Genomic DNA, 12,335 nt, shown 5'->3' on the forward strand with positions numbered 1-12,335 from the left:
TATGGCTAATTGTTTTTGTCCCATTTTCACTATTTAGTTTTACATTGTTGGTTGTCTATGGCAGGTAAATGCTGTCAGACTGAGCTGCTCAAAGGCTTTAAGCATTTAGCTGACAGATGAGAAAATTGCCCAATTTGAGCTGCTGCAGACAATAGCACATACTGACAGTGATGTAACCAAAGTATTATCCAGAGACAAAAGAAGCCAACGGTCAGACAAAAGCCTCTCTTTACCCTCTCAGCCTGTTTAATAAGCTCTAATTAGAGAGATGAGTCTGATCAAGGAACTGGACCTCATGTTGACCTTCTTCTAAACCAGATGAATCAATTGACAGACTCGAAGCCAAAGAGAATGGCAGCAAATTAGGCTAAATATAATGCATGAAAACTATTAACCATACCAGTTATTAACAATTTTACTATTGATAAATACTTGTAATGTAACATTACCAATAGTTTATTTAAACTGTAAAAGTAGGCTTTGATGATAAAAATGCAACATTCAGTTAATATGTTTTAATGGTTGTATTTATTTGACCAACATATAATATATGATATTATATGATATATAATAATATATTTAGAGACCAGAACAGTCAGTGACATTATACATTAATGATGACAAATGGTACTCAGTATTTCTGAAATGAAATGGACATTAATTTTTAAACTAAAATAAACTAAAACACAATTGTTATATATATATATATATATATATATAAACATGGTAACACTTTAGTTTAGGGTCCAATTCTCACCATTAACTAGTTGCTTATTAGCATGCATATTACTAGCTTATTGGCTGTTTATTAGTACTTTTAAAGCACAAATTAATGCCTTATTCTTCTTGACCATATTCTACATCCCTTCCTCCTTCCCAATACCTAAACTTAACAACTACCTTACTAACTAATAATAAGGAGTAATTAGGAGTTTGAGGCAAAAGTCGTAGTTAATAGTGAGAATTGGACCCTAATCTAAAGTGTGACCATATATATATCTCAGAAACAAATATATATCAGAAACAAAATGGTTTTAAAAATAATTTAGAGTTTCTGGATCACCAGCACAACTTTACTAGGGAGTCTGGTGAATGTTAGGTTGAATCTTGTCAAGTGGCTGTAAAGCAGCGTGTCTTTGTGGCCGTCGGCAAATCTCAGTGCATTTACATAAACCTTGTTTATGGCTCCGTTCATTTTTGGATATCAAAGTCGAGCATATATCAACACAGCCATGATGCTTTAGAGGAGGAAGATATGATATCGGAGATAAATGAGGATACTGGAAGCCAGGCAGTAAGATAACAGGATAGAGGCCACTGTAAACATTGATCGCGGTCGGTGAGTACCCGAAGTTTGGATGATGCCGAAGACGGGAAAAATCAACATCTTGATTGTATATTTGTGCTTGTAGTATGAGGTTCTGGATCTTCTCAGCTTGAATAAGATGACGGTGGCATAACGTCTGAGAGCTTTGAAGTGATTCCACAAAATCTGTCAGCAGAAGTTTTCCTTCTGTGAACTTTTGCCAGAGATTCTGAAGAGTGGAAGACGGAAGTCTCAATCAAGGCTTTGAAATGATAACTTAAGTTTTTCAAATCTGCATTTCATGAGTCATATCTCAGATGTACCTCAGACTGACGCAAGGACTGACTGGTCTTCTCCTTAATAAGTTTATGAATCGCTCTAAGGCTGAGTTTTTGTTGTAAAGTTTCTGCATGTGGCACAAGAAGCATTACATCAGTTGTACAGTAGAAAAAAGCGTCATATTACAAGCATAATCTCACCACACAGAGAACTTACCCAGCCTTCTCTGTTTGCGTTGAATTGAAGACACCATTTGACCAAGAATCTGGTACTTTTCAGCTAAGAGAATTTTAGAGTTGCTCAGATGTGGCTGATGTGCTAAATTCTGCTCTGCGAGCCAACAGTTGGACGTCATCAAGATCATTTTACACCTCTGAAGATGCTGTAACTGCAGGCAAGTCCTTCAGATCAAGTAAGTCATGTACAAATGCAAAATACATGTAAAATCTTGATGGTGTACTTGTAGTTTGGTACCTTTGAATTGACCCTGACAGTTTCTCGCATCCTTTCCTCGTCTTCCAAGAGCTCCAGAAGCTGAGCAGTGTTCAAACACTTGAGATTTAGCATTGAATCCCCTTCATGAGGCATTGCAGCCCATTTATAAAGACACTGCCTCTCACCCGGGACTTGATCTACTGGAGCTCTGAGGTCACGGTGCATTTGTACATCTTGTAACATGATAACAAGCTCCAGAGAGGTTGGTTACAAGGGATTTCTGAGCTTATACTGGAGCCAACATATACCAGCACAGAACTACACATTCTCCTACACACTTTATTAATGTAAATGAGGGCTTCTGTGGGCCTTCAGCACCTTGGACAGCTCTAGAAAATTTAGAATAACCTTAGAAAAACTTTAGAAAATATTACTTGTGTTATTTATCTACATTCAACTGTTTAGATATGAGTTATCTAGGTTTTATTCTATGAAATGCATAAATAATTATAAAAGAATGTCCCACACCCACATTTATTGTCTGTTACGATAGGCAGAGAAGATGAGATAAGGTTCTTTTATCATTATTTACACTTTCCAAAAAATTAAACATAGATAACTCATATTTAAACAGTAGAATATTTACTTTCTTAATTACTTAATTATATACTTAAGTGTTTACAAATTCCATTTGTTATATTAGCAAATGTGCACGTTTGATTGGTAAAATATAAAACATATAGGACATATAACTATTATATTTATTATCTTGTGATGTATTATTAAAAGACTATTCAACCCTGTTACCATTTTATTTCCCCCTATTTTATAAACAAACCAAACTCATAATGACATCATCCTTTCAGGAAGTAAATGTTGCAATCCTCTTTTTTTTTTTGCATTTTATAATTAATTTCGTACGGTTTGTCTAAAGAGTATGACAATAAATTGTCAACCCTGTTACTGTGATTTTCTGTAATAATCTGTTATTTAAAAACCCTCTTTCTAGCAAGACCACAAACACAACATAATAATGGCCAAATGAATTATAAAACTGTCAACATGGTTATCGTCAACCCTGTTACTTTACATTTAGTTATATTCAAACATATTACTTTTCATTAAAGGGTTAGTTCATCTTCGGAACCCAAATTATGATATTTTTTGATGAAATTCGATGGCTCAGTGAGGCCTCAATTGCCAGCAAGATAATGAACACTTTCAATGCCCAGAAAGGTACTAAAGACATATTTTAAAAAGTTCATGTGACTACAGTGGTTTAACCTTAATGCTATGAAGCGACGAGAATACTTTTTGTGCACCAAAAAAAACAAAATAACGACTTTATTCAACAATATCTAGTGATGGCCGATTTCAAAATACTACTTCATGAAGCTTCGAAGCTTTACAAATCTTTTGTTTCGAATCAGTGGTTCGGAGCATGTATCAAACTGCCAAAGTCATGTGATTTCAGTAAACGAGGCTTTGTTATGTCATAAGTGACTTTGGCAGTTTGATACACGCTCCGAACCACTGGTTCAAAACAAAAGATTTGTGAAGCTTCATGAAGTTAATTATCTTATGTGTTAATTATCTTGCTGGCAGTAGAGGCCTCACTGTACCATCGGATTTTATCAAAAATATCTTAATTTATATCTTAATTAATGACAGAATTTTCCTTTTTGGGTGAACTAACCCTTAAATTTAGATTAAAATTAAAATATTACCTCTTTGAAATGGCAAAGGCACGCCATTGATAGAATGAAACTTCTGATATTATTTTCCAAACAGGGGTGGAAACTATTAAGCATGTGACAAATGCCTTCTAAAACTCACAAGACAGACAATGCTCTGATTATAAAGAGCTTGACATGACATCTTTGTTTTGGATTAAATCCTATCTTGCTGTCCAGTAGCATGTCCTTTATGAGGTTATGTAACACTTGATCTTCTTTCCCACTGTTTCAAGTTTATATTACTTTAACCTTAAAGTGTTATCCTGTTATACTTTGACTTTAAGAGGTTCAAGCACTTAGCCACTTAGTCATTCATTTCCAAGCCACCCTGCAACAGGAATAACTTGTCATAATTTGGGTGTTCACACCTTAGGTACTTACCCAGGCATTACCACACATGCCCCCCAGTATGACGTAGCTTGACTGTTGTTCATGTCCTTTCACTGACTGCAGCCAGTTAAAGTAAACAGTCTTTTGGATCAGATATAGCCACGGTAGACTAAATGTGACCATGCTAGCTAATCCTCTTTGCTTCTGTGATCCCAAAGAGTCTGGAGTCCTCCGGACTTCAGAGACTCAAAGGTGTTTTCTGCCTGATGAGCGGAAGAGCATGCAACACTATGGCTGGCGATACAGATTCATGTTGCTCTATGTAAGTAATTACAACCCCAACACATACTATAAGAAAAACTAGAAACCTGTACAAATAATGCTTTCTTGACTGAGGTCACCCACTTTTCAAATGCTTTGTTGTTGCATAAACGTTTGTTGTATACAAGATAATATAGTTCTGTACCAATATGGTGTATGAGGTTAGACTGATTTGTTTAGAATGTTGTTTAGAACTGAGCTGCTATTATAGTTAATATTTTGAATTAGATTTTATGTTTTAATTTTAGTTGGATTTAGTGATTTTGCTGTTTTGTCATTTTTATTCGTTTTTGTCAATATGGTTTAGGCTTCATTATGTTAATCAACTTAAACTAAATGAAAATTACATGTTGCTGTAGTAACTAGCTGAAATAAAATACGTTTAAGGGTTTTAGTTTTAGTTAACCATAATAACCATGAATCAGACAGGACCACAATTTGATTATTGTTTTGGACCATTTTAGCTTTTATTTTTGTGCCTCCTCATTAATGAAGCCATTATTCAGACTATTTTACAGTATATTTTCTCTGTTTATGCATGTTTATAGAAGAAAAACAGATGGTTTTATGAGTTATTCTCTTTAGCAGTGTTTCATTTTTTTGTGCTTCCATAATAGCAGTACATGTAAGCATATTTGAGGACTATATGTAAGAATTTTCATGTATTATTCGATTTTTTTTTTTTTACATTAATTTTATTTTATTTTATTTTATTTTATTTTTGCCAATGTGTGAAGTTGTGAGCTTGTAACGAAACTTTAAAAAACGAGACCTTCCCCGGCTTCCTAGGTTGTCTATGAAAGCCTGATTTTTTTTGTGAAGGACTCGGGACGTTTTTGCCGGGAAAATTAAAAGGATGAGACGTTTACGCGCGCTCCCGAGATCCTCTCTTCCGTCCAATGACACAATAAATTAATGTTTATGCTATGTTCAGGAGGATAATACCGAAAGAGCTATTCTGTAATGTCAATACAAAGAATGTCATACAAAGAAAAGGGATTAATTCAAACATAGTCAGATCTATGTTCTCAAATATACTTTATAATCAAACTATCATAACAGTGTAATTTTATTTACCTCATTTGTCGACATGATGTCGGTGGATTGCAGAGCTGGTGCAAACATATCCACATCGCTATGATCAATTACTGCTTTTTCACAGCTTTGTTGCGTTTATTTTGTTATTGAGAGGAAAGTGAGCAGAACATATTAACATATCTAACCGTCACTCTCAGCAGCGTGGGTGGTGTCTGGATGTTTGTTAACAGTATATCGCTGCAAAGGTATTTCCAACTTCTTTTTATTTCTAAGCAAAGAACAAAACACAACTTTGCCGTGAGTACATCGGGGCCTTGACTGAATGAAGTCCAGTGTCTTGTACGTTTCGTGCGCACTAGTGCGAGCACGAGCACGACCAATAAATTGCTGGCCGCAGTTCACTTAACAGCCACCGGTGTCGCTAAAAACAAGAGTTTCTGAATCCTACATATAGCCCGAGCTGTGGCTAAAAATGTTTAACAACACAAGCTCTGTTGTCTACATCATTTAAATGTGTTTGGGCCTGTGAAATGGCAGTAAGTGCATGTTATTGCTGTCTCTAACACAACTATCCTGTTCTGCTGTAACAGTTTGAGGTTGTCATGGACTCTCTGAAGACATTGGACTCTGCGATGTCCATTGAGATGTGTACTTTGTTATAAGCAGCTCAGACTGAGGCAGGACACTCATGAGTGCCGACACAGCCAACAGGATGGATCTGGACCCTGATTATAATGCTGAACTGGCTGACATGGTAGCAGCCATGAATGTGTCTGCCAACAGACTGACCCCTCCAAATGGTCAGAGGACCACCCCACATCGCCTCAATCTCTCTGATCGCAAGATGTCACTCCAAGAGAGATCAAGTTCCGTGAATGGCTTCACCCCAAGAATAGCCAGAAGACCCACTATTGAATCGAAGCGGGTGTCTATCTCTGATGGTGATGTGAGTCGGGCATAAGATTTTTGACTTTTGCAGCATGTTACCTCAGATTGTTGACCATCAATGAGTATGTTCAGCAAAATATGGCATTGTTACTGAAATTCATTATGTAAGGGCTATCACAATATCAGATTTTCATTACATGATTGTGGCCAAAAGAATTCAGGATATTATCGCAATTTCTACACGGAACAAAATTGGTGTAGGATTTACTTAGAAATAATTTTCACTCTGAAATTGCTAGTAAATTTCACAACTAAATACAAAGAAATGGCAAGTAATAAACACAAAGTTTTGAAGCAGAAAGACTGAAATAGTATTTTATTACTACAAATTTTATTTACCACCTTGAAAAATCATTTTTACCAAAAGTTTGGGGAACAAATTAATCTTTAACCTTATTTTTTAAGTTTATTTTGTGTCTTTTCTTTTTTGGTACAGTTTATTCACTATAGTTTAAAAAAAAATGGTAATAAAATATGACAAGATTTCAGAGTTAAACTGTGTAAAAAAAAAAATTAATCTTAATTATGTCAGATAACACTTAAGCAAAACATGTTCAGGTCAAAGTGTCTGAATAATTTTTGGTTCCAAATTTTTATTAATTTTATTGGTAGTCCACTGTATGAAGAATTTTTTGGATATAATATGTCACAGTTTACTTTATTTTGCTATCCTCACTTACATAAATGAACTATAGTGTCCTGCACCCAAGTAAAAATATATCAAAAATTAAAAAAAAAAAACGTCTGAATAATTTTTGGTTTGACTGTATATCCTTTTTTACCCACAGGACTGTGTCCAGCTAAACCAGTACAAGTTAAAGAGTGAAATAGGAAAGGTTTGTGATTGTTTTAAATACTTATGATTGGTTGGAAAGATCACACATGCATAAATATAAACATAATGTTATCTGGTAACCTTCCTTTTTACCCAGGGTTCATATGGGGTGGTCAAATTAGCACATAATGAAGATGATGACCAGTATTATGTAAGTAAATGTGTTGTAAAATTGTATGTCAGCATTTAGTCATAACATTATCATTCGTAACATATAGTAATTGTTAAAAAAATTATATTATAATGACTAAATGCTTATAAAACAATAAAATGGTATAAAATAGTATAATATAATTTATTGCAGGCTATGAAGTTGGTATCCAAAAAGAAGTTAATAAAGCAGTTTGGATTCCCACGTAAGCAATACACATTTCCATTTTAAGCTTGTGACTTTTTTCTTATGAAGTTTAGTCTTATGTCTGCAGAACATTAATGTTGTGATGGTTGTGTAGGTCGACATCCTTCCAGAGACTCCAATGGATCACAAGAGAATCTTTTAAAGCATTCTGGCCTGTTGGACCGAGTATATCAAGAAGTTGCTATTTTGAAGAAACTTGACCATCTTAATGTTGTCAAATTAGTTGAGGTGAGTCAGATCTGTACTGTTTCTTAGAGAATGTTTCACTGGACAAGTCAAATATGTTGTAGTAGCTATAAAGAATAACAAACCAAAACACATCTGTCCCCTGATATTTAACTGAAGGTTCTTGATGACCCAGCTGAGGATAACTTGCACATGGGTGAGTAATTCTGTCATTATTCTTCGATATAGAACAGTTTGCTTTATACCAAAGACTATAGAATAACACAAGACGCGTCACTCCTACTGTTTTGAATGGGAGAAAGTGCAACGCGCAATATGGTGGAATAAGTCCCGCCTTCTAAATAAGAGCCAATCGCCGATTGGTAAAGTCATCGCGTCACTGCAGCGGCCGTTAGAAGCTCCGGTTTCTATAGAAACAGTCAGACGCGCGCCTCCGAAATAAGGCACAAGAGAGACGCGCATTTAGGACTGCGAATGCGCATTAGCTTGATCCAGCCTGAAAAATACAGTTTTTTGTCATGATTCGAACGTTTAGAAACAAAATTTATGAGACAGTTGTTGTCAGATTTCATTGGTGATTTCAAATATGAAATTTAATCGAAAGCTTGGCAAACAGCTTTGGAGAATTTGATGTTTCCCCATTCAAAGAGATAGGAGCTGCACTTGGATGCCCGAGAGGCGTTTCAAAGATGGCCGCCGAGTGAAATGACTTGTCTTAAAGGGACTTTGTTTATACTCTTTGATTTATTCCGTGTATCCTTTTCTCAGTCTTCGAGTTGGTACCTAAAGGGTGAGTATTTGTACCTATAGATCACAAATTTTTCTTTAGTTTGTTTTTTTTCTCTCATAATTTGTTTCACCTGACCCTAGTCCAGTGATGGAGGTCCCTACAGACAGTCCACTAACAGAAGAAATGGCTCATTTCTACTTCAGAGATGTCATCTTAGGAATTGAATACTGTACGTTTCCCTAGTATATAAAAGTATTTTGTATTTGCCATCTATAAACTTTGAGGTTAGTTCTTTGTTTCATGTTTTATTTTTTAGTGCACTATCAGAAAATCATACATAGAGACATCAAACCCTCAAATCTGTTGCTGGGGGATGATGGGCACATCAAGATAGCAGATTTTGGTGTCAGTAATGTGTTTGAGGGGAATGATGCTCTCCTGTCAAACAGTGCAGGAACACCAGCTTTCATGGCGCCTGAAACTCTGACCGATCAGGACCTGAGATTCAGTGGAAAGGTTAGAAAACTTCTAGAATATTCTGATTTGCATACAATGAAGACATTGATTCTTTAGCATTTACAATTGACTCTCATTGGCTTCAGGCTCTAGATATATGGGCAATGGGAGTGACGCTATATTGTTTCGTCTTTGGAAAGGTAAGACATTTACCTGTGTATATATCAAATACAATATTATTGTCAAATATTATTTTTCAAATACAATATGTTAATATTTTGTTGTGCAGTGTCCTTTCCATGATGAATACATCTTAGGCCTGCATGATAAGATCAGGACTATGGCAGTGGAGTTCCCAGACAAGTGAGTCACAAACACAGATGAACCATTTTACAAGGTTAAGCCCCCCTCATTTACTCAAAGCATTTGAAACAGCCCATGTAATAGTTTTTGTATTGTTTGCACAGGCCTGTGATCAGTGAGGGGCTGAAGGAGCTCATTACCAGAATGCTGGACAAAGTCCCTGAAACTAGAATCACATTACCAGAAATAAAGGTGAAATCATAATAAAAGATTGCTGAGAAGTATTTTAAAATGTGAACTTCAGTGTTACTGTAATCTGGTGTCTGTGGGCAGTTGCACACATGGGTGACGGTGGATGGCACGGATCCCCTTCCCCTGGAGGAGGAGCACTGCACAGTGGTGGAGGTCACTGAGGAGGAGGTGCAGAACTCTGTCAAACTAGTTCCCAGCCTGTCTGCTGTGGTGAGTACATCTGAGAAAGAAAACAAAAGATATAGTTCACACAGGGAACAATGTCTCTCTCGTCCACTTGTGATCTGATCGACCAAAATGCATCTTAAAGGATTAGTTTACTTCAGAATTAAAATTTCCTGGAGGAGAAAATGAGATCGTTTTTCACCCTACCCTACCCTGCTGCTGGGTTGCATGCGTGACATTTCCATTACGTAATGCGCATTGCAGAGCTAGTGCAAGACGAGCATTTGTGGTTTATTTTTTTTTAGAAAGTGGCTGATCGTTTCGCTAGATAAGACCCTTAGTCCTCGTCTGGGATTGCATTAGAGCCCTTTGAAGCTGAATTGAAACTGCAATTTGGACCTTCAACCTGTTGGTAACCGTTGAAGTCTGCTATATGGAGAAAAATCCTAGAATGTTTTCCTCAAAAACCTTAATTTATTTTCGACTGAAGAAAGAAAGACATGAACATCTTGGATGACATGGGTGTGAGTAAATTATCAGGACTTTTTAATTCTGAAGTGAACTAATTCTTTAATACCAGGTGTAAACAGGAGTTTCAGAGTAGGTTTAGAGTTGACAAAATCACACAAATCCAGTCAGGGGCCTATACCATAAAGGGGCCTAAAACCAGTCACTCCCCCACCCCACCCCCCCGGAAGATGATCTCGAATGGACCAAGGGGGGCCCTGTTTCCTCCAACTCAAATTGGTCCCGGCCCATGCTTGCATACAAAACCAAGTAAGAGCACTCTGTGAGGGCACAAACACCCATACCGTGTGCTCACAACAAAGACAAAACATAAGCAGGGCCGTCCTTAGGTCAGTGCAACTGATGCGACCGGATCGTTTTAAGGGGCCCCATGGCAAACGCGGACTAAGGGGACCCAAGGGAAGTGTGACCACGAACAGACTGACTGAAGGCCCTACTTCCTCTAACTTGCACTGGGCCCCGCCCCCTGCTTGAGACAGCCCTGAACATGAGCATAAATGTCCGGACCCCAACACTGAACTGAAACTGAAAGGACAACAGAGCCGGGATCCAGACACCAAAAATAAAAAATCTTACTGACCCCAAACTTTTGAATGGTAGTATAGGCTACATGCAGATTCAAAGTTATTCACATTGTGTAATATCTGTAGCTCAAAAGTCCCATGTTCTGGATCAAAGAGTGTGGTTCTGTAATGTAAATGTGTGCAGTGCATGTCTAAAATTTGTTTTGCACTGTATTTTAAGATCCTGGTGAAATCCATGCTGCGGAAGCGCTCCTTCAGTAACCCCTTTGAGTGTCCAAGCCGCAGGCAGGGCAGGTCCATGTCTGCCCCTGGAGGTCTGACCTTGTAAGTGAACCACTGCCTGTCGTCGCATCTTACTGTATGCTGATACTCAGAATACCTGACACTGATATGTTGCTCTTATTTCTCTCAATAAATTCTGCAGGGATATGTCACTGTTTCGCCCTTTAAGGTATCCCACAATAGACCTCACTACCATGACAATAAGCTCATTTTATTATTTCATGCTTAATGCTTGAGTGTGTGTTTGTACTACATATTCATGTTTTGATGGTCTGTCTCCAACAGTAGAGGGAGTAACAGTAATGGGAGCAGAGAGGGGGAGCTGGAAAACCTGATTGAGGATGAAACTTATTCATGAATTTGCTCAAGTCGTTTTTCAGATTGGTCCAGTTGTGTGATTAGACTATTTTGTTCCCATCTGCATTAGATTTTTTTTTTTTTTTTTTTTATAAAACAAAGTCCTATATACTGGAGACAGCATGATGGATATGTTTTGAGGTACCTTTAAAATGTATGCTGAATCTGGTAATAAGTACTTTATATTAGAGTAATATTTGTGTTTCATTGCATTTAAGTGCCAAATTTAAAGAAATTGATTTAAATGCATATTTAAAAAGATATCGGTGCATTTGATATTAGCAAATAATATGGCAGCAACAGTGATGACTTTTCTGTGAAGTGGAAATCAGCAAAACTTTGCATGAGATGTACAGAAGTCTATGTGTTATATAAAAGGTCTTATGCTGTTTTATTGTCTTTTTGAGGTCTTTCAGTTGTACTGTGTATCTGGTCTGTGGTATCACAGAATGGTCTGTAGTTTGTGTAGCTGGAATTTTAAAAAACTTTATTTTGCACCAATTGTGAGTTGGTTGTTCTTTCCTTGACAAAACTACTTTACTTACATTTTATTAAAGATATATACTATTATTATGTAGAGTATTATGAGAGAGAGATCGAGTATGGTTACCTGCTTCTGATACAGCATTCATCCTTCAGGTCAATCTCATATTCATAAAACGCTGAGGAAAGTGATATCTTTGTCGTAGTATCCTTTTAGCGGTTATGGGGATTTCCCATGACAACACTAGTCAATTTGGTTGCGTCTTACAAGGTGTTGTTTTGGAAATGTCCTAAAATAAAAAATAATGTCCTTGTTTACAACACCCATAGGCCTAAAGACAGTCTTGTCGCCATCTAATGGCGTAGCACCAACCTGCACTGAAGTCAAAATCATGTTACTAACATAGAGACCGTTTCTCAATACTATTATTAAATAGTACTATTATTTATATAAAATATTATTAAACAATAATGTTTAATAAA

The 12,335-nt window shown here is 36.7% G+C and overlaps 1 protein-coding gene and 1 long non-coding RNA gene across 2 annotated transcripts; one reads left to right on the forward strand and one right to left on the reverse strand.

Annotated features, from left to right (window-relative positions):
- Positions 1 to 132: 132 nt before the first annotated feature.
- Positions 133 to 6,111, reverse strand: LOC127495138 (uncharacterized). The gene is made up of 3 exons (XR_007925066.1): positions 1,802 to 6,111; positions 1,630 to 1,712; positions 133 to 1,535 (listed from the first exon to the last, which is right to left on the reverse strand). It is a non-coding gene; the product is annotated as an uncharacterized LOC127495138 (long non-coding RNA).
- Positions 6,112 to 6,128: 17 nt separating this feature from the next.
- camkk1b (calcium/calmodulin-dependent protein kinase kinase 1, alpha b) lies at positions 6,129 to 11,864 on the forward strand. The gene is made up of 16 exons (XM_051861622.1): positions 6,129 to 6,391; positions 7,182 to 7,229; positions 7,326 to 7,379; positions 7,533 to 7,584; positions 7,681 to 7,814; positions 7,932 to 7,968; positions 8,541 to 8,562; positions 8,643 to 8,731; positions 8,819 to 9,018; positions 9,105 to 9,158; positions 9,248 to 9,321; positions 9,426 to 9,513; positions 9,595 to 9,723; positions 10,951 to 11,054; positions 11,155 to 11,181; positions 11,298 to 11,864. Exons 1-16 carry the CDS (start codon positions 6,134 to 6,136, stop codon positions 11,368 to 11,370), a joined length of 1,443 nt encoding a protein of 480 aa, XP_051717582.1. The 5' UTR covers positions 6,129 to 6,133; the 3' UTR covers positions 11,371 to 11,864.
- Positions 11,865 to 12,335: the final 471 nt, after the last annotated feature.

Source organism: Ctenopharyngodon idella, chromosome 15 (assembly GCF_019924925.1).
Source record: "Ctenopharyngodon idella isolate HZGC_01 chromosome 15, HZGC01, whole genome shotgun sequence".
Taxonomy (NCBI): domain Eukaryota; kingdom Metazoa; phylum Chordata; class Actinopteri; order Cypriniformes; family Xenocyprididae; genus Ctenopharyngodon; species Ctenopharyngodon idella.

Bases quoted from the DNA above. Each gene is read 5' to 3' on its own strand.
- camkk1b (XM_051861622.1), top strand. From the start codon at position 6,134: ATGAGTGCCGACACAGCCAACAGGATGGATCTGGACCCTGATTATAAT. The intron at 7,585-7,680 runs GTAAGCAATACA...ATGGTTGTGTAG, and splicing joins AAAGCAGTTTGGATTCCCAC to GTCGACATCCTTCCAGAGAC. The intron at 11,055-11,154 runs GTAAGTGAACCA...TAAATTCTGCAG, and splicing joins GCCCCTGGAGGTCTGACCTT to GGATATGTCACTGTTTCGCC.